The 26,031-nt window shown below is 49.3% G+C and overlaps 2 protein-coding genes across 4 annotated transcripts in view; both read left to right on the forward strand.

Annotated features, from left to right (window-relative positions):
• Positions 1-8,160, forward strand: part of LOC133390869 (alpha-N-acetylneuraminide alpha-2,8-sialyltransferase-like) — a 34,571-nt gene extending 26,411 nt beyond the window's left edge. The window contains exons 5-7 of the mRNA XM_061640311.1: positions 887-999; positions 2,763-2,849; positions 6,351-8,160. Coding sequence (XP_061496295.1) covers positions 887-999; positions 2,763-2,849; positions 6,351-6,813 — 663 coding nt within the window. The 3' untranslated portion in view covers positions 6,814-8,160. The remainder of the gene's footprint in view (positions 1-886; positions 1,000-2,762; positions 2,850-6,350) is intronic.
• Positions 8,161-15,830: 7,670 nt separating this feature from the next.
• KCP (kielin cysteine rich BMP regulator) overlaps positions 15,831-26,031 on the forward strand; it is a 91,336-nt gene continuing 81,135 nt past the window's right edge. For all 3 annotated transcript variants that reach the window (XM_061638002.1, XM_061638003.1, XM_061638004.1), the window contains exons 1-3: positions 15,831-16,154; positions 20,652-21,208; positions 24,349-24,421. In XM_061638002.1, coding sequence (XP_061493986.1) covers positions 16,034-16,154; positions 20,652-21,208; positions 24,349-24,421 — 751 coding nt within the window. In that variant the 5' untranslated portion in view covers positions 15,831-16,033. The remainder of the gene's footprint in view (positions 16,155-20,651; positions 21,209-24,348; positions 24,422-26,031) is intronic.

Below are 26,031 nucleotides of genomic sequence, written 5' to 3' on the forward strand. Positions count from 1 at the left end.
AGCCTGAAGATCACTGATGAAAGAATGTTTTTAATCTATATTTTAGAATATTTTAATTATATTTTACAAAATTTTGAACTATGTTTTAGAATGTTTTTAATTGTGATTGTTTTCGGGTATATTTTTAACTGTTTTTGGTATGTTTTCTTGTTAAATTGTTTTGTTTATGTTTGCCGCCCTGGGCTCCTTCACGAGGTAGGGTGGGATATTAATTAATTAAATAAATATAAGATTCCTCTTATTTCTTAACTGGAAAAAAATCTGTTGCTCCAGTTGGGTTGGAATAGTTTCATAAAATCTGACACATGGCAATTTGTGTCAGAACTAAGCCTGTGTGCCCACTAGACATTTAAAGTACACTTCACTCTACCCACTCCAATAATCGAGTGTAGTTTATCCCTCACAGTTCTACAGTTGCCAGCTCGCTACCGTTGGCAAACTATAGTTCCCAGGCTTCGGGGGGGGGGGGGATGTGTTTTAATGTGCTTTTAGATTGCAACACACAACAAAATCATATAAAGACGGGCTCTGTTTGCGGCTTGTTGGAATTGTACATTCCAGGGTAATATTCAACTACATGCACTTAAATTTATAAACCAAGTTAGCCTTCACCAACCTGGTGCCCTCCAGATGCCAAGGCTGATGGGAGTTGTAGTCCAAAACATCTGGAGAGCACCAGGTTGGCAGAGGCTGATCTGAACTCTCTTAGGTATAAAAATACAGTATTTCTTTTGTTTGTTAATAGTTAGAAACATAATTTTTTAAACTTTTTTTAACACTGTTATAAATCACTTGGAGACCTTTGGGAAACAAGCAACTAATACATCCTATTATTATTATTATTATTATTATTATTATTATTATTATTTCCCCTTAAAACCTCCAGAGATCAACCATCTCAGACTCTCACCATCAGCACTGCGCAGTGGTGGGTAATAGTGGCATCCTACAGAAGAGCCGCTGTGGGCAGGAGATTGACCGGGCAGATCTAATAGTCAGGTAACTATTTCTTTCTGTGAGAGTGATTGGCAGCCCTTCAGGTAGCATCTCTCTCTCTCTCATATGAACCTGCTTTTTGTAAGCTAGTCCACTGGTCTTCCAAGAGAACAAATGTTATCTGCGCCAAAGGTAGTCAATTCCTGACCACTGGCCACAGTGGGTGGGGCTGATGGGAGCGGTGGTCAACAACATCTGCAGGGCACCATGTTGGGTACCCCTGCTGTATTCCTACTGACAGCAGTTCTCCAAGGCTTCGGGCAGAGAAAGGTTGTTCTCAGTCCTGCTTTGATTGGAGACGCGAGGAATTGAGCTTGGGACCTTCCGTGCTCACTCATAGGAAAAATCGGATGCTGCCATATACAAGTCAGACCATCCATCTATCTACACTGGCTGGCAGTGGCTTTCTCCAGAGACTCTCCAGAGTGGCAGAAACTCTCCAGCGTTTCAGACAGAAGTCTTTACAGACCTCACCAGGAGATGCTGGTGACTGAATCTGGCATGTTCTGCATACAAACACTGAGCGATAAGTCTGCCCTAAAGCTAAAATTGGAGGGGACGGGAACATCTGTGTACTAACACCACATTCTGCACATCTACTTGGAAATAAGTCTCACTGAACTTACTCTAGTCCAGGCAAGCTGGAATAGCAGCTTGCTGCCTAGGCTTTATATGAGTTGTAGTCCAAAACATCTGGAGGGCACCACGTTGGGGAAAGCTGGGATATATTGGCCAGGCTGGGACACTTTGGCCCTACAGCACTACTGAGGCATTCCTTTTCCGCAGGTAGCTGGAAACAATTAAAATGGTGCTTCCACAAGGCACCTTTGCAAAATGGGACTTGCTTCTGAGTAAATGTATTAAGGTCTTGCCTGTGGGGCCGTGCATTGCTGAACTTTTTACAAGGACCATCTCCACAAGCAAGATCCTAAATATCGGCGGTTAGGCTGAGGGCCTGTTTCATCCTTTTGTTCCTGTTCACTCTTGGGATGCTTCCAGACTGTTGCTACTTTTTAGTGGGATTCAATCATGTATCAGCAAATTCAGGTTGTGCAGTGGAACTTAATTTGGCAGCCTCGTGCAACAAACCCACTTCCCCCAGAACTGGAGGGCAGAGGGTGGGGTTTTAATAGCTCTTTTTATTTGCAGCCAGAGCACTTTGTCACTTTAATATGTTAATTTCTAAAGATCCCAATTAATTAATGAGAAATTGTTCTGGCTGCAAAGAGGAAATCAGTGATCAATACCCACAAGACAAGCCCAGTCACCTAGCAGAATAAGAACTCCCTGCTGAAAAGCTGGTTTAGGAATGCTCCAGCCATGCAAGTGAACAGGAAGCAATGAAATACAGGCGTAGAATCCACACTCAAAGAACGAGGCAAGGAGGAAGCTATTTGTTAAAGAGACAGCAGTTCTGAAAACCTCAGTAATGCTCATTTGTGAGTCCACATTGAAGAGGCTGGCATTGCTGTTGTGTTATAAGTAAAAAGAAAGAAAAGAAGAAGAGGTACCATCACAAACCTGGAAAAGATGGATGGGAAACACAAAAAGGCCTGGAATGGGTTAGGAGAAGTGATGCTGGGGGTCTCCATGAAAACTGCAAGTGAATGAAGTCGTTTGGAAAAGCTGTGACAACACAGTTGCAGATCTGCCTCCTTTTCGATGTTTGCTTGTTTCTATTGAGAGGATTCAAAAGACCATGTATATGAGAGGTGAGACTGACTTGGATGCCTCTGTTTCCATCCCACCCCCTCCCCACAATCCAGGTTCAATCTGCCTCCCATGAATTTCTCTGAAGATGTGGGAACCAAGACGAGCCTGGTGACCCTGAACCTCAACGTCCTGGATTCAAAGTAAGGGGGAGAGGACATGCGGAAATGTACCAGCTCTGTCCCTTTAGGTAGCAGATGGCAGTAGCCATGCCGTTCAGCCGGCACCTCGCAGAATTGGCTGATTTAGGTCTGTGTGATAATAATTTGATCTGCTTTAATATTTGTATGTGGCTTTTGCAACAACAACAACGTTGAGGTCAATACAGCTTAGAATAATATCAGAGCATTAAAAATTAGCGAACATCTTTTTCATCGATGGTATCAAAAACACAATTGCATACTGTTATGTGCCTTCAAGTCGATTACGACTTATGGCGACCCTATGAATCAGCGACCTCCAAGAGCATCTGTCATGGACCACCCTGTTCAGATCTTGTAAGTTCAGCTCTGTCGCTTCCTTTGTGGAATCAATCCATCTCTTGTTTGGCCTTCCTCTTTTTCTACTCCCTTCTGTTTTTCCCAGCATTATTGTCTTTTCTAGTGAATCATGTCTTCTCATGATGTGTCCAAAGTATGCTAACCTCAGTTTCATCATTTTAGCTTCTAGTGATAGTTCTGGTTTAATTTGTTCTAACACCCAATTATTTGTCTTTTTTGCAGTCCATGGTGTGCGCAAAGCTCTCCTCCAGCACCACATTTCAAATGCGTTGATTTTTCTCTTATCAGCTTTTTTCCCTGTCCAACTTTCACATACATACATAGAGATCGGAAATACCATGGTCTGAATGATCCTGACTTTAGTGTTCAGTGATTCATCATTGCATTTGAGGACCTTTTCTAGTTCTCTCACTGCTGCCCTCCCCAGTCCTAGCCTTCTTCTGATTTCTTGACTATTGTCTCCATTTTGGTTAATGACTGTGCCAAGGTATTGATAATCCTTGACAAGTTCAATGTCCTCATTGTCAACTTTAAAGTTACATAAATCTTCTGTTGTCATTACTTTAGTCTTTTTGACATTCAGCTGTAGTCCTGGTTTTGTGCTTTCCTCTTTAACTTTCATCAGCATTCGTTTCAGATCATTACTGGATTCTGCTAAGAGTATGGTATCATCTGCATATCTTAAATTATTGATGTTTCTCCCTCCAATTTTCACACCTCCTTCTTGGTCCAATCCTGCTTTCCGTATATGTTCTGCATATAGATTAAACAAATAGGGTGATAAAATACACCCCTGTCTCACACCCTTTCCGATGGGGAACCAATCTTTTTATCCATATTCTGTCCTTACAGTAGCCTCTTGTGCAGAGTATAGGTTGCGCATCAGGACAATCAGATGCTGTGGCACCCCCATTTCTTTTAAAGCATTCCATAGTTTTTCATGATCTAGTCAAAGGCTTTGCTGTAATCTATAAAGCACAGGGTGATTTTCTTCTGAAATTCCTTGGTCCGTTCCATTATCCAACATATGTTTGCAATATGATCTCTGGTGCCTCTTTTTCTAAATCCAGCTTGGATGTCTGGCATTTCTCGCTCCATATACGGTAAGAGCCTTTGTTGTAAAATCTTGAGCATTACTTTATTTGTATGGGATATTAAGGCAATAGTTTGATAATTACTGCATTCCCTGGGATCCCCTTTCTTTGGAATTGGGATGTATATTGAACGCTTCTAGTCTGTGGACCATTGTTTGGTTTTCCATATTTCTTGACAACTTATTGTCAAAATTTGGATAGATTTGTTCAAAGGGTTTTGGTGGTAAGAGGTATTCAGAGGTGGTTTACCATTGCCTTCCTCTGAGTTTGGATGCAACGTAGTCTGGTGTCTCAGCTTTGACCATTCCGCCTTGGGTGCCCCTGCTAGGAGTCTAGCCTCTTGGTGCTCTCAGCTTCTTCAACACTCTCAAACCCCCTCACCACGTTAAGGTGTGCATCCTAAAGGGGGACAATTGCATATAAGAAAAGCAAAACAAAGGGTTCTGTAAACGATGCTGTTCAGCCCAAACTCATCATAATGCACAAAACATTGATCAGCCTGTTGACTGCCAGGCTACCCGTTGACATAATCCCTCTGGGAAGGGCCACCTTCGCATAATGCAGCAGCACAACCCCAGGCAGCAGCTTCTTTTGTTGCTCTACCCATGTAGCAATGGGCTCTGTTTCTGCAATAATCAGATTTGCTATCGGATTAACCCAGGGCAGCAAACAAAGGAGAAAACACTAAAAACATCTTGAAAAGCAAAACATCTTTAAAATAACACATCTTAAAAGCATCTTTTTTAAAAAAAACTTTAAAAACATCTTCAAAGGCAGTTCCAGCACAGATGCAGACTGGGATAAGGCCTCTGTTTAAAAGGTTTGTTGAAAGAGGAAGGTCTTCAGTAGGCACCAAAAAGATAACAGGGATGGCACCTGTCCAATATTTAAGGAGAGGGAATTCCACAGGGTAGGTGCCACTACACTAAAGGTCTGCATTCTATGTGGAATAGAACGGACCTCCTGATGAGATGGTATTGGCAGGAGGCCCTCGCCTGCAGAGTGCAGTGATTGGCGGGTATATAACTTTTTATACCACAAATATTTGTGGGGGGGGTTGTCCTGCTTTTGTTGTGTTATAGTACAGATGGCAATCATTTAATAATGTTGGAGAAGCATCACAGAACAACTAATAAAGCAGAATGATGTGTGGATGCTGCAGTATAAACCCACCATGAATGCACTATTATCGCATCCGTGACACGTTGCGCAATACATCCTCAAAAGAGAGCCAGACTGGAGGGGCCCTAGAAAGTGTGAGATAACAACCAACTGTTGAGAATAGAAACAGCACATCTGTAAGTCCCCTTAGCAGGGGCAAAAGGCTTTTCCCTCCTCAGTTAGGCTGATAGAATCCTTGATGCAGAGTGATTCAGATGCTGCTCTGTGCTTGTGTATCTGGAATTCACCCCATTTTACGGCTCATGGTGTAGAGCAGGTCATTGGCTCTGCCCCCACACTCCTGTTTTGAATGTGGCTCTGCCCTCCAAGCCACCATTTGGCCCTCGGCTCTCTTTAGCAGCCCTGAGGGTTTTAGTAAAAATCAAAATAGAACCTGTGAGCCCAAAGTTTTCCTCCCTCTCTCCTAACGCTAAAACTTGTAGACATCCAATGAAGCTGAATGTTGGGACAGACAAAAGAAAGTCCTTCACGTAGTGCACAGTTAAAAAATGGAACTCATTCCCACAGGAGGCAGTGATGGCCACTTGGGATGCTTTAGAAGAGGAATTGGACAGATTCATGGAGGTTAAAGGCTATCAATGGCCTAAGAGTCACTCATGATGGCTTGGCGTGGCTTCCGTGGTTGGAGGTGGTTTTACCGGTTGCCGGGAATCACACGTGGGGAGAGTGATCCTGTTTGTGTGTTTCCAAGAGGCATCCGGATGGCCAATGTGGGAGCAGGGTGCTGGACCAGATGGTCCTCTATTGGTCTGATCCAGCAGGGTTTTTCCTATGTTCTTAAAGTCTGCCCACCTCCCCTCTGATCGAAATAGGAAGCCCACCTTGTTACCTAGTTTCTGAATACAGCTTTTTCCTTTCTATCCTGCAGATTCAAGGGTTTGCTGGCCCGGCGGAAGCCTTTTGCAGATGCTCTGCGCCCCTATAGGGGCACCCTGTTCCTCATCCCCTTTTTTGCCTCTGCATCCCACCGCAGCGTTGGGTACCGCACTCTGTACGCCATGGAGGACTTTGCCTTGTTGCAGCAGGCTTTCTTCCTGAACCCACAATACCGGAGTGCCCTGGATAACTACTGGAAGAACGAGGGCTTGCTGCCTGACTGCCTCTCGTCCAACTTCATGTTTCTCAGTGTGGCTCTGGAGCTCTGCCAGCGCATCACCCTCTACGGATTCTGGCCCTTCCTGCATGACCTGGCCAACAAGCTTATCCCTGGCCACTACTACGAGGACACATTGCGTCATCCCCACGCATATATCAAGCCCAGGGAGTTCTCGTGTTATCTGCACATGTATGCGCAGGGTGTGCTGCGGTTACGATTGGGAAAGTGTCATTGAGAGAGGGGTTTGTATACGTGGGTGGGGGTTGATACATTGTGTTTCAAACAGAAACAGGCCAGGCAAGCGTGCTCACATTGCACTGCACAGCACGGCCTGAAGGTGGCAGCACAGAGTTTGATACTAGCATGTACAAGTGCTTCTAGAAGGTTCTTCCAGGAGGATTGATTTGCAGAAGCAATTCCCGTCTTCTTCTAGAATAGGGATGGGGAACTTGTGTGGCCCTCCGGATGTCACCCTCTGCCTCATCCAGCATAGCCAAGGAGTTGGGGTCTGGCAACATCTGGAGGGCCACAGGCTCCCCCTTCCTGTTCTAGAGGAGCCGTTGTTGCTTGATACATCTGGAATCTCCTGAAACAGGGTCCATTTCAGAAGGATCAAGTTGGTCTCCAGTTCTTTATTGAACACAGAGTTCTATAAGCAGCTTGAGCAAGGAAGTGACATTTATATATCCCTCTGCACCCCAAAATGAGCTTTGGGATATGCTGTTTCATAAGTCCCCATAACCGTGGCTTGGGGACATCAGACTATAAATTGTGTTATGCAAAAATCCACCCTTTGGACTACACAATCAGCTGATTGCCGGCACTTGCAAAGTGCTGTACACAGGGTTCTGCAAACCCTTTTTGCCCCAGCTGCCTCTCTACCAGCCTGACCCCCATGGCATATATGATGACAGGTGTACGCACAGGTGGAGTTGGCTTGGCCAAAACAGCCACACTGGCCAAGTGGAGAGGCCTGACAGGGACTGGCGGCTACAGGAAAGGCTGGTGTACCCTGAAGGGGACAGCCTCCCAGTCATAGAGACGCAGGGCATGAGGTTATTTAGGGCTACAAGGGCATGTCAACGTCAGTCTCTCTTACTCAGGCTGCTAATATACTCCTCGTATTCCAGAGCCTGGAAGCAACCTGAGCCTCATCAATTGGGAGAGGGGATTTCCCCCTGTAGAATCTGGCTGCCGGAGAGTTTATCTGTGTATGTTGCATTTTTTAACCCAGGGTGGGATTTGTGGGGCAATTCTGCTCCCTTGCCCATCTCCTACCCAGTCCCTTCTGGAGCACTTCACATTGCTGGAGGCTTGGGGGGCCAACAAGGCCAGGCAGAGAGTTGCCAACGCTTTTTGTAGCAAGGGAAGGAGAAAGGCTCCCCCGGAGACACACACGCACATCCTTCCCAGATCTGTTGTGGAGCAACAGGCAGTCTGGACCAGAACACGCGTTCCATGCCAACCCTGGTTGTTTTTTGGGGTTCTTTACAGCTTAACCTCTTTTCACGTGTTACAGGTATGTAAGGGGGACTGTGGAATCTGAACTCAAAACTGTTCAAATCTTCAGAGTGTGAACAAAGACAAGAGATGTTCTAAAATAAAACTTTTGTGTTAAGTGCAGCTCTGCTTTCCCCAAAAGCAATTCAACTTGCATAGGACTTAGTCCATATTAAATAGGATGGTGCATGGACACCCCCCATCTGATTTGTAAATACAGATGAGGTCCAAACTGGTTTAGACAGATTCCAACCCGATCCAAATCCGGATCACCATCTGGATATTACAAATCTCTGGAAATCCCATTGATTTACATTGCAAAGCCAAAACAGCCATAACCTTCTTGTTTTTTTACCTAGGAACATGAAATTTGCAAACATTGTAGCTGATATGTAGGGGATTAATGCTGCCAAAATGTAGGTGAATAGCCCCAAGGGTTTTCATGCTAGCCACCTTTAAAATTTCCTTTTTTCAAGAAAGATTTTTTTAAATATATATATCCTGTCACATAGGGGACAGATTGCCAACAGCAGTAGTTAAACATGTAAATGTACTGCCTTTGAGTCAATTCCGACTTACGGTGACCCTATGGATTTTCATGAGGCTGAGAGGCAGTGGCTGGCCCAAGGTCACCCAGTGAGCTTCATGGCTATGTGGGGATCCGAACCCGGGTCTCCCAGGTCACAGTCCAGCACCTGAACCACTACACCACGCTGGCTCACAGCAGTAGTTAGTGAGGTAAAAATAAAAATGCTGTTTCATCATACAGCCATGAGAGTGGCCATGTACTATCATTCTGCTGCTTCTTATAAGCTCATTTCAAAACAAAATCTTTCAAAACGTAACAGTCCTTAACTCAGAAATGCTTGCTTAACAATCCTCTAAGTTTTCATTGTGATACATAAAGACTCAGAGAGAATCCAGAATTCAAAGTGTAAAACGAGAAAAAGGGAGTCTGGGCACCTGTGTCACAAGAAGGGGAGAAAAACCAGGTCTTACCGCCCCAGGATTCCTGGGCTCTGCTCTGCAAATGTCTTACCAGGGTGGCGTCTGGGTGACCCCCACGCGTTGCCACCAGTCCAGAGTCTCCCCTTGCAGGCAGCCCACTCCTCTCCCCAAACGCAGGGCCTCAAGATGACCCTCCCTGACTCCTGTGGTGAGGCACCATCTTCACCTGCCTGCCAACCTGGAGCACCACCGCAAAAAAGGGGGCTGCAGGCAGACCTGGCGGTGTCACTCTGCAGGCATCCTGGAGCAAGCCAGCAACAGCTGTGGCCGAGGAGGAAGAGGTTCAGTGTTACCCTGTAGGGCCTGGTCAGGTGGGCGTCAAGCTAATGCCCTCCCGCCAGCCTGGTGATTGGATTCAGCTGGGCTGCATATGGAGGACTGACCTGCATTAGGCCAGCAGGCTGGCCAAGCAAGGCAGCCACTAGTGGCACCCAGCGGTCTTCGCTGGGAGAGCCGCAACCAGGCCGTGGCCTCCCAGTGAGGGAGTTTGGGTGTGGACAAGGACAGTCTTGGGGGCTGGACCCCAGATGTGGGAAAGAAACTGTGCCTGGTATAACCGTGCAGCCCCCTCCCAACTGCCCCCAACTTCAGGTTTCTCAGATGTGCACAGGTCGCTCCAGTGGACTCCCGGTCTATCCAGGTCTGGAGCTTACTTGCAAATGTTTATCCTCTGGATCCTGACTTCTTGGGCTGAGTGCCGTGGACCATTGCGTGGAGAGATGCTTTTCCCCACTAGCAGGAATGAAATGTGTTTTTTCCTAAAAACACACAATTGCGAGCAAAAGTGCTTCTGAGTGTGTGAAGACAAATTAATGAAGACAAATTCGTGGAGGATAAGGCCATCAATGGCTACTAGCCACCACAGCTGTGCTCTGCCACCCTAGTCAGAGTCAGTGTGCTTCTGAATACCAGTTGCCGGAAACCACAGGAGGGGAGACTGCTGTTGCACTCAGGCCCCGCTTGTGGGCTTCCCATAAAAGGCATCTGGTTGGCCACTGTGACAGCAGGATGCTGGATAGGTGCCCCCCTGCCTTATCCAGCAGGGGTCTTCTGATGTTCTAATGCCCCCACCCCTTGTCAATAGATTGTCTAGAGGAATCTGAGATCTGGTACCTTTCGATGGGCACAATGGCGGCTCACACGCAGACACACAAACAGCAGAACTGCGTGACTGGGACCCTCCTCTGGTTTTGTTGATTTCTTTTTCAATATTTGTACATAGGAAGCTGCCTTATACCGAGTCAGACTAATTGGTCCATCTAGCTCAGTAATGTCTACACTGACTGGCAGCAGCTCTCCAGGATTTGAGATGGGGGACATTCTCAGACCTACCTGGAGATACTGTGGGTTGAGCCTGGGTCAACACAGCGCAGATGTTCTGCCAGTGAGCTACAGCCCTTCTCAAACAGGAAACTGCCTTCTCCTGAGTCCAACCATTGGTCCCTCTACCCCATTATTGTCTACACTGACTGGCAGCAGCTCTCCAGGGGTTGCAATAGGTCATTCCTGCTGCCCCTACCGGGACATGCTAATGGAGACTGAACCTGGGACCTTCTGCATGCAAAGAAGTTGCTCTGCCAATGAGTTATGGCCCCGAACTATCAGCCCTCAAGTCATAGAATCACAGAGGAGGTAGGAGCCTTGGAGGCTCTCTAGTCCACCCCCTGCTCAAAGCAGGAAATCCAGAGAGCTACAGCATTGCCAACAAGGGGCTGTCCAACCTCTGCTTGTAGACCTCCGGCAGAGAGGGAGACCTCACCCCACCCCTCCCCCTCACTCCTGATAGGCCTGTTTCTTGAGCATCCATCCTGATTCGTTTGCACAGCTTGCAGGGAGGTTGTATGACATCACATCAAGCAATTGTTATCCCACGCTTTCCAGTACATTTTACTAGACCTTTCTTTACCTCAAAAAATCCTGTTTTAGGGGGTGGTTGTTGCACAAGAGCACCAAATCCACTTTATTTGTGCAACCCAAATTTGTCAGGGTATGTGATTCAATCCCACCAACAGAACAGCAACAGTCTCTGGAAATGTGGGTACCTGGCTCTGCTGTTGAGCACCTCTTACTATCCAGAAGTTTCTCCTCAGGTTCAACCTGAGAGAGAACAGGTTTTGCAATGGAAAATAATTAATAAAATCCACATTAACAGGATGGAAAGGTAATATAAAATCCAGTTTATAAAACAGAAATAATTGGGAAAGCAACAGCAGGAAAAATTATCCAGCCCATAGTGCACATTTTAATTTGGCACTTGGTGGAGTATTAAGTAAGTCCAAGCCGCTCAAATATTTCTAGGAATGTTATTTCATAAATGGGTCAACAGAAAAGGCCACTGCACCATTCCACACCCACCTACTACCTGAAGGTCAAGAAGGGTGGTACCTGGAAGAAGGGTCTCAAAAGAACTGAAAACAGGGGGGCAGGGTTCACATTTTGCATCCTTCTGTCTCAAAGGATACAATTCTGTCTGGGCCTGTAACATTCTGATCAGCTCCCCCCCCCCGCTGGACCTGGATCATTCCCAGAGGAAAATCTAACTACAGAAGTGTCAGATATGGGTCTAATGTGGAGATAGTCTTTTTGTGCTGCCGAGTCATCAATTTAGAAGCTAATGATTCAACATTTATTTGGGCATGATGCTAGACCTCATGGAGTTGTCTTCCTCACTGATCCTAAGAATTCCTTGTTCCTATAGCATAAAAGAAGTGTACCCATTTTTCTCTGTCATCTGTAAGAACCTAAGAAGAGCCTGGCTACTGGATCAGGCCAAAGAAGGCCCAGCTAGTCCAGCACCCTGTTTTCACAGTGGCCAAATGCCCCAGTGAGAAGCCTGCAAGCAGGACCTGTCGTCATCACTGGCAATCACTCGTGGCCGAGTAAAACTGTCTTCCAAGTTAAGGTCTTTGCTTGGAAGACGCCTGTGCGTGAATTTGTTTTATGTGGGGAGATCAGCGCACGACGATCAACACACAATCTTGACAGAAAAAAGCTTTGATCCAACGGCATGGGTACGACGACGATTGGAAGTCTTTTATCTGCTGCAGCCTTCATCCGCCTTCACAGCCGTTGTAACGTACACATTGTTATCCTCCGCCTGTTCTGCCGTTGAGGACATTCTTGGATCGTTCTTTGTCTGGTTCCTATCCCTTGACCTTACCACCATGGGTGACCCTGCTGGGAGTACATGACTCCCGATGGCATCGCTCACAGGGTTCATTGGAACACGCTAGCCCACTCACCACTGCAAGGCAACGATCCAGCGAGGGGAGGGCCTGTGCACAAGAGCAACTCTCCCTACTTGTGATTTGCAGCAACTGATACATAGAAGCGCAACACCTCTGACAGCGGAGGCAGAACATAGCCATTGTGGCTAGTACCCAATATAGCCACTGAGTGCTCCTCCATGACCTTGTCTTATCCTCTTGTAAACCATCCACGTTGTGGATATCACTGCCTCTCGTTTAACGATGAGCTGCGTGAAGGACTTTCCTTTGTCTTGAATCTTCCAACATTCAGCTGCAATGGATGTCCCTGAGCTCTGGTGTTATGAGAAAGGGGAAAAAAACTTTCCTCACTCTCACCACGCCATGCACCATTTTATGCACTTCTGTCCTGCCAGCTCTGACTTGCCTTTTCTTTTCGGCACCAAAACCTTTGCCAACACAAGCGGTATTACAGTCAGGATTGCGTATAACTGCCTTGATAGCCTCATGAGCACAAGTCATGATGAATGCACAGGAAGAAGGATGTCTGGAGTGGTCCAATAGCAGTAGGAGGGGGGAGTTTAAGCACCCGTCTCCCCTTGGCTCCTTCTGTGTGGAAGATCGGCAAAGCTGTTTTTCCTTACAAAGAGGCCTCCCCTGGGGAGGTTCAAATACATGGTTTGCGTGAGAGCCAGGGTGGTGGAGTGGTTAGAGTGTCAGACTAGGGCCTGGAGGACCAGAGTTCAAATCCCAAATCTCATTGGAGTGACCTTGGGCTAGTCAGAGGGCCTCAGCCTGACCTACCTGACCGGGTTGCTGTGAAGATGAAATGGAGAGGTGGCAAATAGCTTACTCCACCTTAAGCTCCTTGGAGGAACAATAAGATATAAAATTATTGTTATTATTTTCACTACTACTACTACAAAGTGTGGCCTCAGATGGTTATAGTTCTGAGGATAGTGCAATGATGTCCTAAATCGGGGTGGGCAAAAACTAGATTGGGATCTACTGGTACATCTCTGGGGCATTTGCAGTAGTTCAGCAAGGGTTTCTGACTCCCAAATGGTTGAACAACAAAACAACTTTTTCCCCACCTGAATTTAGCTGAAATGAAGAACGTTCACCAGGAATTGACTTTCCGTGTAATAGGACAATCAACTCCGTTCAGTTCTGGTACTGAAAAAAAAGAATTCAGAGGCTGAGAATACACTCAGAGGCAACGAGTTCTTGAATTCTAACTGTATGGCTTTTGCACCCGGCTCTGGTCGATAGATCCTACAGTAAAAAACAAACAAAGAGCAAAGGAGATGAGAGAAGCACGACATCCGCCCACCCTTGGCCAACCAGACGGCAAAGCAAGAGATGAGGTTCCGCTTCTGCCTGAGAACATTGTTAGACTAATACTCCAGCAGCAGCTGATTTCAGTTAAGCTGGGGGCCGGGTGAGCCCAGGGGGCTTTAAATGAGACCAGCTGTTCCTGGGGTCTGCGGGGTTGTGGTTGGGGGAGAGTTTGTGTGAGGAACAAACAGGCCCTGAAGCCAAATGCAAGAGAGCTGTTCTTGCAAAGAGGCCCCTCTGCTTTGCCTCGGCAATGGCAAACCCCCTCTGAATACCGCTTACCATGAAATCCCTATGGAATTCATAGGGTAGCCATAAGTCGGGATCGACTTGTAGGCAGGCCATCTTTTTGTAAGGCTACAGGTGGCTCCGGACTGTCAGTATTTTGCAGGAGGAATGCAAGTGAACACTTTAGATTTGCATATTTGAAGTGGATTAAAGCAATCTGTCGCTTTAGCACAATAAATCCACACACAACCCCCCCCCCGACTTTTTGCAGTTAGAAAAGGGATGGAGAAACGCATTGAAAAATGTAGGATGAACAAATGATTAACGGGAACCCATGTAAACACCCCACAGGCAAATCAGAATGAGTACAGGACGAATGCTCATTGTCGTACAACCTCCCTGCAAAGAAATTAGAAAAAATACTCAATAAAGTAACTGCCACATAAGCTTTGTGCTAGCAAATCAGGATGAATGCTCCAAAATCAGGTCATCTGGAGCAGCCCTTCAGTTACTCAGCATTCATTTAAATTAGTCTAACTGGAATAAATGGGACTTGAAATGCTATTTTTAAAAAGGAGGAGGCAGAGGTGAAGAGCCCTCCAGAATGTTTTGGACTGCAACTCCTGTCAGCTCCAAGGAGGGCTTCCTGCCCTAATGGGGGGGGGAGTGATATACCCAGTGTTAAAGATTTGTTCCTAAAAGTTGGGAAAGTAGCTAAATATAAACACACCAAACACATCTGGCCAGTGCCTCATCTGTACACTAGAGGGCAGCACCACTCCAAGCACCTTTCACCTAGGATTGATATATGCGCTGCAAAGTGTGTTTTGGGGTTCGGCCCTGTGTGTGATGCTGCTGTTAGCCCTCCAGTAGCCACTTGGGGTAGCCATATGTTTTAGGCACCAGTAGCTTTGCATTCAGCTTTGCACCAGCATCTTTTGTATCAATGGCAAAAGGTTTGGTACAAATCAACCTAAGCAAATAACTCCAGTTTCATTCCCACGCGTGCACAGGACATAAATAAATAAATGTTAAAACACACACACACACATTTTGAGGCTTGCAGAGATGGTGCAAGCCCACCATTTTTTTGCGGCAGCACTGAAATGATTGGTTTGCACCAGTCACCATCTCAAGTCCAGGTTTTTCGGGTTAGGCTTTATTGCTTTTCCCTGAACTTTCGCGGAGCAAATCTGAACCTTGATTCAGTGAGCGCTAGTGCATGGCCTAGAATTTGGCCCGATATGTACTGAGGTTACTTGGGTCCTCCTCTTACCAGAGGGATTCCCATTCCCCTGCTGGGGGAGAGGGGACAGACAGAAAATAATGTGTGGGAATTGGGAGGCAAACCTTTTAAAACCGAGACGGTGGGGGGCTGTGGCCCTCCAGAGGTTTGATAAGAGTTGGAATCCAGCAACATCTGGAAGGCCACAGGTTCCCTATCCCGTTTTTAAGGGACAATAATTTGGGAGGAGGAAATTGATTTTTGGAAGGAGATTTGGGGGCAAAATCTAGGAGGGAAAAAAAGAGCCCATAGAACACCCGCGAGACAGAGGAGCGAGGCTGCCCTTGGCGCTTGCAGGAGAGCATAAAAAGGACCCTGCAGGTAGATCCTGTCTCCGAGAGTGGTCCGATGGAAGCTTCTGGGGAGCTCGCAAGCAGGAGAGGAGGGTAATTCCTTCCCCCCGTGCTTTCCCCCGGTCCAGCCCCCTCCCGCCTCTTGGCACCGGGCGCTATCTTGCCCGCTCCCCTCCAGATCCCAAATGCCTCTCCTGCCTATTCTCGGCCGCTTGGCTGCAGCATCGCATCCCAAGCCGGGCTCCGCCTCGGGTTTTCGCGCCGACCCCTCCCAAAGGGGGTCCGGCCCGAGCCTCACTCCCCCCCCAGCCCTCAGGAGTGGGCGTGTGCATGCAGGGGTGGGCTCAGGGCTGCCTCAAAAGAGCGGGGCGGCGGCGGGGGGGTGTGCAGGAGGAGCAGGCGGGCTCGCCTAGGCGGACGGCGCCCATTCCCCAGCAACGCGCCAGGCAGACCCTTCCCACGCAGCCCACCGCCGCCTGGCTGGGCTCTGCTCCCGCCCGCCCGTGGCTGCTTCTGCCGCGTCCGGCCCCCCCTCCGGCTGCTCGACGCCCGACGGCCCGGCGCCTTGCCCCCCCATGCATCTGGGGCGCAGGAGCCATGCCGGGGTGCTGGCAGCTCTACGTGGTCCAGTGGGCGGCGCTGGCCCTCCAGGGCGCTTGGCAGAACCCCCCGCGGGCCGCCCGCCCCGAGCCGCCGGCCCGCGCCTACGGGGAGAACGGTGAGTGCGCCTGGGCTTCCCTTTCGCTGCTCGGGGGGCGGCCCTTCGCGGGGCTCCTCCTCCGAGGAGGCCTCGAGGCGAAGCCTCCCCCTGCGGGTCGGGGAGCGGCCGGCGCGTTTTCCTCGGAGGAGACCGGCTGGAATTCTTCACCCTGGCGGCCGCCTGGGAGCCATTGACGCCCGTGGGTCTGCTCCGAGCAGAGCTGGGCTGGACCCGATCCGGTGCTGCTGCTGGGAGTGATGTGGGTCACAGTCCGTAAATGTTGCCAACGGGTGCCAAATCCCCCGGGGGAGAAAAGTTTCACAGCAAACTTGGGATGGGGGGAGGGGTTGAAACCCAGGAGAGCCACAGCCGCTGCCAGTCCGTGCAGACGGTGGCCCAGTTGGCCTGATTCGGAATAAGGCAGCCTCCTGGGAACTGAAAGGTAGACCTACAGAGGGAAATTGACCGGTTTCCTTTATGGCACTCAATTTTATTGGGGCCAAAATGTGCCCCTTTTGAGCAGGGTACGCTGCAGTAAGCCGAGCCAGACCATTGGTCTATCTTTTCCAGTGTTGTCTACACTGACTGGAAGCAGCCCCCCCCACACACACGTTTCCAGTGGCGGACATTCCCAGCCGGACCTGGAGGTGCCGTTGGGGGGTGAACCTCCTGCAAGCAAAGGGGACTGTGGTTGTGTTCTCTTTCGAACCCCCTTCCACAGTCTGTGCTCCCTCCCTGGGGAAAGAGCACCATCCAACTTTCTCCCCCCCCCCACTCACACACACACCCACACCTTGATTTCCCCCAATTTCTGCATTTATATGGTTGGGAGGATACATGTGCCAAGATGGGGGGGAGCGGTGATTCCAGACAGGGGTGTGTAAATGGGTTGTTCAGATACTGCAAACGGGTGGTTAGCAACGTTTCTGGAGGTGTTTTTACACTTACCGGATTTTCCATGGAAAAGGTAACTCCTTGTGGCCATGAGTTCCATGTGTTCATTTTATGTTTGGTGAAGAAGTCCTTTCTGCAGCCGGTCCTGACTCTACTGCCAAAGAATTTCATGGGGGGGGGGGTTGAGTATTGGGGGGGCGGAAACATCCCATCTACACACCGCATGTGTAATTTTGTGGCCAAAAAGCGCGAAATGCTTTTGCCTTTCCTCATATGGAAGACGCTCTAATCCCGCTCCCTCGATAACAGTCCCCAAACGTGACACCCTCCGATTCCTGCCCTGTGCATTCTTTTTAACTGCGTTGTTCGGGGGGGGGGGAGTTTGCCCCAGAGTAAACCACAAAGACATTTGGGCAGTCATCATACTGCACACGTTTTATCTCCCATCCGTGGACCGGCCCCACCATGAGGCGGAGAGAGGCCGCTGCCGCAGGCACCAGGAACGTTGAGCCATAGCAAGCTGTCGTATGCTGAAGCAGAAGCTTGGTCCATCTAGCTCAGTAACGTCTGCACTGACCGGCAGAGGCTCTTCAGGGCTTTCAGCCAGGAGTCTTTCAACAACCCTACCTGCAGGTGCCGGAGATTTAACCTGAGAGCTTCTGCCATCTCAGCAGAGGCTCTGCCACTGAGCTTCGTCGATGCCTGGTCACTGAGCTACAGGAGATGCTGAGCTTTGGGGCTGGGAGGTGTCGCCTGTGCCACGTGGCCTTCCCTGTGTCCCCTAAGTTAGCCTGGTGTCCTCAGGTGCAGAGGAGGTGGCTGCCCCATTGTCAGTATCAAAATATTTATTTATTTATTTATTTATTTATTGTATTTATATACTGCCCCGTAGCCAAAGCTCTCTGGGCGGTTTACAGTAACTAAAAACATTAAAACAAATATACAAATTTAAAACACATCTTTTAAAAACAATTTAAAAATGTAAAACAATTTAAAAACATGCTAAAATGCCTGGGAGAAGAGGAAAGTCTTGACCTGCCCCCAGAAAGATAAGTGTTGGCGCCAGGCACACCTCATCAATTAGATCATTCTATAATTTGGGGGCCACCACTGAGAAGGCCCTCTCCCTTGTTGCCAGACTCCCAGCTTCCCTCGGAGGAAGCACCCGGAGGAGGGCCTTGGATGTTGAACGTGGTGTACAGGTGGGTTTGTGTCAGGAGAGGTGTTCCATCAGGTATTGTGGTCCCAAGCCGTGTAAGATTCAGTTGGCAGCTTCGTAGTCTTTTGTACATGGAATGCGCACCATCAGGCAGGAAAATGTTTGGAGCGAACCCAGACCCACTCGCACACAACCTAGCTACCCTGGGGTTAATTTGGTCCTTTGGGTGGGCTCAGGAGGAGCAAGCAACCTGCACCACCGCCGGCCACTGGAACAGCAGCGCCCATGGTGGGTCCCCAGTTTAATGCTTGGGCCAATATGATGGCGCTTGAAGAGTGTCACTGGCTTCAGTGCACAATCCAAAGGGTTGCCGCTTTCCATTAAAACCCCACGTTTTTGGGGAAGGACCTGGGAATCTGAAGGAAGGTTTGGACCCACATCCCCCTGCCTGTGTGCTGAGACCATATGAAGAAACACTCTTCCAGGTTAGGGTAAGGACTACGGCAGCAGTCTGGGGGAGGGGGAATGTGGGGTGGGGGAGAGCACAGCTCCAGGATGTTTTTCAGAGCATCATTTGCAGGAGCGCCAGGATAACTGATTGACTCTCCTTGCACTGGCAAGTGAATGAAGTGATAATAAGACTTTCAAGTTTGCATGTGACATTAGCGTGGAGAAAGTTAGAGAATGAGGAAAAGATTCAAGCAGAGGCTGGGGACATCTTTCCTTTTCTTTGGTGGAGTTCCTATTTCACCCTGCAGTCTAAATGGTAACACTTCTTGGGAAGATTGCTTACATTTGCACTTAAAAGGCACAGGTTGCATTTCAGCTGGCTGATGGTCAGGAAGAAGCAACACTTAAGTTCAATGAAGTTTACTCCCAGGATAGGACTGCGAAGGATTGCAGCCGTGCGGATGCTAATAAATTGGGTATTATGGTGCTGCTGGTGTGTGTGTGTGTGTGTAATGGTGCCCTTGAGGTCTTCTCAGGCATGCACAAAACCTATAACACACACGCGCGCGCACACCTCACTATCCCAGAGTGTGTGTGTATATATCAGGGTAGGGAACCTTTCTCAGCTTGGACAACCTCCCGGGAGCCATATACCAGTGGTTCGCAGGGCCAGAGGCGAATTTTACCTTTGTGCTCTCGGCTGCTTTCTACACACGCTCGCTCACCCCTTTCTAGCCTCCATCCAGACATGCAAGAGGCATGATCAGGGTTCAAAGACATATTCTAGCCAGGCAGGGGAGAAAAAAGCAAGGCTAGGAAGGGGGGGTGGCCTGGAGAGTCCCATGGGCCAGACAAATGCAGGGGGTGGGGTGGGGGCTGCATTTGGTCCTTGGGCCTAAGGTTCTCCACCCCTGATCTATATCTATAGATAATATATGAGCGTATATTTGCCTGCATTTTGGACTCTCCTGGGGGCAATGGCAATGGAGCCTGTCCCAGTGAGCTCCTGCACTTCCAAATTTACCTCTACAACATCTGGGGAGTTTCTGTCAGTGTTGCAGATGAAGAACTGGGACTGCACAGGGTCACTCCACTCTTAATAGGGCAGACACATGCACCTTTTAAATCCCACTTGCACACCTCAGACCCGAGGCCCCAGGCTCCTGTGCAAGGGTGATCTGAGGTGCATGCATGTCTCACACGCTTCCTCTGTGTTGCATGTGGTGCCACAGCCGCATACATGTGGCAAACGTGCTGGCCATGTACAGTGTGATGGAGTCGCCCCGTGTGCCAAAGCGAAACGGACTCCCAACAGCTGGCTGTTTTTGCTGCACAGCCGTGAATATTCATAGGTCCGGCTCTGTTTTGATTCATAAATCCGCAACTCCAACAGGCTGGGCTGTCACCATGAATCTGTCCCTGCAACGTACGTCCGTATGCAGATGTGACGCTCCCTTTGACCTAGGAAAGCTTAGCCGGAGTTCAGTGGCTGTTCAAGGGCTGTCTGGGCAGCTTTCCCGGAAAGTCCCTCCCGATTCCAGTTTAATTAAGTCCAGCTGGTGCTGCTCCAACAGGATGGGCGGCTGGGGGGGTGAGAGGTGGAATGTGGGGGGAGGGCTAGGGTGTACTGTACAACTCTTCTGTTTGAGTGGCCTGTGGAAGATGTGGTCAGCTCTCGGCCTGGAGTTGTGTTTGGGCGGATTGAAAAAGACAGGAGCCACACACACACCCGCCCTTGGCCAACACTTCAGCACCTCTTTCCCCCGTTGCACTGTAAGGCTGTTTGCAAGCCACATGATTCCTCAGCAGTTTCATTACCAAAACCGGGAGGGAGATGGAAGGGACCACAATCTTGCCTACAACATTTGCGCTTCATATGCGCAGCCTGCTGAGCCTGAGGGGATCTCACCGGGTCCCCTGCCCATCAAGTGCATCCTCTTCCACCACTGTTCTGGAATGTTCTGTGAGATGCACTTCTGCTGTTGCTAACGCCCTCTCCTCTTCCTTTGTAGTCATTGACCTGTTGGAGGCGCTCAACATCACCCGCTCAGTCATGGGGGTCACCAAGGCCAAGGGCCCCAATCCTGGAGTGCCAGCCTGGAAGTTCCGCCAGCGGGTGCCCCACCTGACCCTCCCCTGGGATTACTCTGTCTACTTGCTGTCCACGGTGCAGGGCGCCCTTGGCTTCCACTTTGTAGCCCGCCAGAGCCCAGCCTCGGAAGCGACTTTCATCTCCCTGGTGTCGCCAGCGGCCACCAAGCGGGACGGGCGGCCGCTCTTGCGGCTGGTGTCCAGCACCCAGGCGGGCCGGCTGCGACTGGAGTACCGGGCAGTGCACAACTTGGAGCCGGCCTCCTTGGTCTTTCCTGGAAGCAACCCCTTTGCCCACGGCCACTGGGTACGGCTGGCACTCAACCTGGAGCCCCAGCGCATCTCCCTCTTTGTGGACTGCCAGGAGCCCGTCGTCTCTGAGAATGGCAGCGGGGAGGAGATCTTGACCCTCAGCCTTCCCCTAGACCTGCAAATCACCTTTGCCAGTTTACCCGGAGAGAAGACCAGCAAATTCCTGGTGAGACGCAAACACACTCCAGAGCAGAGGCGGCCCCTTGGCTGCAGGCTGGAAAGGGATTCCCAGCCCCCAAGATGGGAAGAGGCCTGCCGGCGGCTTTGACGGTTTATTTGCATCTAAGAGGAGCCCTGCGCCGGCACCCTCTTTCCCACAGTGGCCAACACCTCTGGGGTGTCTATAACCAGGACACAGGGCCCTACAGTGGGAAGCTGTCTTTTACGGAGCTAGGCCATCTAGCTCAATACTGTCTGCACTGGCTGGCAGTGGCTTTCCAGGGTATCAGAAAGGGGGCATTTCCCAGCCATCCCCGGAGATGCTGGGATTGAACCTGGGACCTTCTCTGTGGAAAGCAGATGCTGTTCCACTGAGCTGCGCCCCTTCCCAGAGGCACCCTGTTCCTTAACACTTAGCATATGTCTGGCCGCCTGAGCTGTGGCTTCCTCCGAAGAATCCTGGGAAGCATAGTTTGTTAAGGGTGCTGAGAGGAGACCTGTATTCTTCTTAGTGAACTGCAGTTCCCAGGGTGGTTTAACAACCAATCCCTCATTCCCAGGGGAACTCTGGAAACTAGCTCTGTGAGGGGAATACAGTTCTCCTAAGAACTCTTTTGATGAAACTGAGGTTGTCATACTTCGGACACATCATGAGAAGACATGATTCACTGAAAAGACCATAATGCTGGGAAAAACAGAAGGGAGCAGAAAAAGAGGAAGGCCAAACAAGAGATGGGTTGATTCCACAAAGGAAGCGACAGAGCTGAACTTACAAGCTATGAACAGGGTGGCTCATGACAGATGCTGTTGGAGGTCGCTGATTCATAGGGTCGCCATAAGTCGTAATCGACTTGAAGACGCGTAACAACAACAAAAGAACTCTCGGTGTTCACACACAATAGTTCCCAGGTTTCTTTGGGGGAAGCCATGACTGTTTAAAGTAGTATAATAATGCTTTAAATGCATAGTGTGGATGAGGCATCCGTGAAGTCTCACAAAATGTGGCTGAGCAATACTTGTGGGAGGGAGGCCTCTCCGGCCACACCCCACGTGGCCCAGCTCCAGCCTGTGAGTGTTTGGCTGCTGGCTGGTCAGATGCTCCAGCTGATGACTAGCCACACTGGATGGTGTTGGCCACCAAGTGCTGTTTTGGGTGTCCCTCTGTCTTCCTTTACAAAAGACCATCTCTCTCTGAAGGACTGTCCGGTCCAAGTCCAGGCAGCAGGAAGACTTGCAGGGGCCATGACGTTGCCTATCAGCCCTTACTGCCGAGAAAAAGCACAAAACTCAGCCGGCCACAGCCTTTCCCTGCTGTGCTGAGATGTTTTGAATTTCTGTTTAAATTATATGGAATTAATTACATCTATATTTGCATGTATACATATAAATTGGAATGTGCAAATTTTTGTGCAAATCTATTTTGCCCTCTCTTTTTGGAGACACACTTGCCCTTTTGGGGAAATGCGTTCTGTGGCCATACTAGTTCTGGTGTTTTGGGTTTTTTTCCAGCAGCAATGACATTCCGGCCTAAGAGTGACAAAAAACCTCCTTCCCAATCTTTATGAGAATAGCTTATTAAGGAATCTACCTGGTTTTAGGGCTCGTTTCCTTCCCTAGGCATCCAGAACTCCATTCCATACAAACCCCAGGGACAGAGAGGTTTCCCGACTCCTGCGCACACCCGCATCTTCCAGCGATCGTGCACCATCATCAGCCTATTCTGACAAGGCCCACATCTCTCCATAAACCAGGGATGTGGAGCCTGTGTCCTTCCAGATGCTGTTAGACTCCCAACTCCCATGACCCCTAGCCACTCCAGCTGATGGTCAGGGATAACAGGAGCTGTAGTCCAGTGATCCCTGGAAGCAGGGCCGGTTCCAAAGGGTGGCCAGGTGGGGCACTGGCCCAAGGGCCCCTGGAGCTACAGTGGCCCCTGGGGGACCCACCGCTCCCCTTCCGCGATCCGTGGCAGGAGCTGCGGATTGCAGGACAGGAGAAGCTTCTGAGTGGCCCCCCATCTCCCCGCTTCACCTACCTTTCTCGCTGCTGTTTTTTGCAGTGCACGCAGGGTTGCCATCAATAAAGATGGTGGCCGAGGTTTCTGTAAGGGGCTGAAGCCTCTGCCACCATCTTGGTTGATGGCAGCAATGCGCTCATGCGTGCCATCAACCAAGATGGCGACAGAGGCTTCAGCCCCTTACAGAAACCTTGGCCACCATCTTTATTGATGGCAACCCTGCGTGTGCAGTTTGTGCAGCTGCAAAAAACAGCAGAGAAAGGTAGGTGAAACGGGGGTATAGCGGGGAGATGGTGGGCGGCTCACTGGTGGCTTGGAAGCTCCTGTCCTGCGACCCATGGCTCCTGCCACGGATCGTGGAAGGGGAGCAGAGGGGCCTGGGGCAGGCTGGTGCCCAAGGGCCCCTGCATGCCTGGAGCCGGCCCTGCCTGGAAGGAACCAGGTTCCCCATCCTTGCTGCAAACTATGCTTTTATTTCATTTTCTGTGGAAGGTTTGGGGGCAGGGAGAAACCATAGCTCAATGGTAAAGCGCATGCTTTGCATGCAGAATGTCCCAGGTTTAGACGGTGACCTCTCCAGTTTAAAGGGTCAAAGGTTAGATGGTGGGAAGATTCACTGCCTGAGACCTGGTTTTGGGCCCTCACCATTTAATGTTAGCAGAGTCACTTAAATAACCCAGATGGGGTCCAGAGAGAAAAGCACTGATAACACTTTGCTGAGCAAACTGAGCAAAAACAGTGCATGATTTGAGGAGAAAGGAACAGAGAGGTCTTGTCTTTTTTAAATTCAGGCTTTGCATGGGGCATGGAGTCATTCAACCAAAAACATACCAAGAACTCCCTCCGAACTACCCAGCCAGTTCAGAGCGTGTGCTTCTTCAGTGAAGATCATACCACTCTGCCTGGTTGCTAAGCAACGCCTCCACCCCCTCTTGCATAGTTGCCTTTAATGCTAATAGAATTAACCCTTATGTTACAAACTGGATGATCTGCTGCACTTCCAACATTTAGGACTTCATATCTACTCCAGTGCTTGATGTTATCAACCTCTCACCTTTCTCAGTTCATATCCCTCCCCCAACTCATTTTTAGGGTGACTATCTGATTTTCCTTTGTTTTATTTTTTGTAGGGCTACTGGCAGACAGCAGAGATCTCACCCAATGGTTTCCCACACCGCCCCTGGCACTGTGAGAACCTGCCGGGTAAGAATTAGGGAAGTGGGGGGGGTGGTGGCAACATCTTTTGGAAGATGTGTGCATCCCCCAACCTGGAGCCCTCCAAATGTTTTGGATTACAGTTCCCATTGGCCCCAACCAGCATGGCTAAACGATGCTGGGGCTGATGGGAGTTGTAGTTCAGAACATCTGGAAGGTGCCATCTTGGTGGAAGCTGGACTAAGATGACCCGAAGACCATGTTCGACCCTTAGACTTAGGTCCATGAGAAGGAGAGCAGGCTTATCTACTCAGAATGGAGTTGGTGGGAAGGGCCATAAACAAACAAACAAATAATAGACATCAAAGCAGTCCCCAGACTTTGGGAACCTCTTCACCTTGTCAAGTCTTTGGCATCCATGTGAAGGGCAAACGTGGCTGAGGCAGATGCTCCCTGTCGTGAGCGGTAAGATCCGTGGGCCTTGGATGGGATCCGGCTGGATGGCGGAAGGGGGAGGCGCCAGCTGGCATCTGGGGCCGAGCAGAGAGCACCAGGAAAGGAGCAGGAGGGGTGGGGGAGAGCTTTCTGAGGGGAGGTGCCACGGAGCCCTTGACGTTTCTGTCTGATTCTGAGCCAAACAGCGTCTTGGAGAGGCTTCTCTCTGGGGTTTCCCAGATTATCCTTTTATTGCACACCAAATGTTACGGCTGTTGCAAAGGATAAAGCCGTTGTCCCTTAGAGTAGGAGGAAAGAAAAGCATAAGGCTAGAAAAATAAGTATTTATTTTGTAAAATGGGCTTGGATTACAAATAAATACTTATTTTCCTTCCTCCTATTCCCCCGGTTTCACATGCTAGCCACTTCCTGTTGTGCTCCCTTAGAGTAGCACTAATGTTGCAGGGAAGACGGCGCCCTGGCTTCATGTGGCCCAGTGAGGCTCATGTCCTGCTCGACCCTCCCACTTCCTAATCTTCGTAGTCAATTTCATTCTCCAGTAAGTGCATTGTGCAGAGTGCTTTCCCTTGCAAGGGTTGCTTTGGCAGGTCCATCAGGCTTTTTTAATCACCGGATCCTGGCCAGGATTCAGTCTCCTCAGTGCATGCTTTCTCTCTCCCCACCCCCTGCAATTCTTAGCTATCCATAGTCTACTCCGCATGCCTCCTTTCCCTTGAACTTTGCTTCAACTTTGCTTCAAGCGAGCATCAGAACCTAAGAAGAGCCTGGCCGCTGGATCAGGCCAAAGCAGGACCCAACTGGTCCAGCATCCTGTTCTCAAAGTGGGCAACCTTGAGGAGCCTGCAAGTGGGGCCTGAGTGCAAGAGCGCTCTCCCCACTGAGATTCTCAGCAATTGGCATACTGCCTCCGAAGCTGGTTGGTAGCCATTGGTAGCCTTTGACCTTTCTAGAGCCATAACTGATTCAGAGTTGATGAGGTTTGTAAAAGAGATGCTGCAAACCTGTTTGCACGTGAGACAAAATCGCGTGTCATCTGTTTCCAAGAGTTATCTCGAAATGCCATTGTAATGTAAAATTGGAGGGGGGAAAGTGTGTACCTATTTTTATTACTACTGCTACCATTATTATCATTATTATTAATCATTATTATTATTACTATTGTTATTAATCATCATCATCATCATCATTATGATGATGATTAT

The sequence above is a fragment of the Rhineura floridana genome, chromosome 8 (genome assembly GCF_030035675.1).
Source record: "Rhineura floridana isolate rRhiFlo1 chromosome 8, rRhiFlo1.hap2, whole genome shotgun sequence".
Classification (NCBI taxonomy): Eukaryota; Metazoa; Chordata; class Lepidosauria; order Squamata; family Rhineuridae; genus Rhineura; species Rhineura floridana.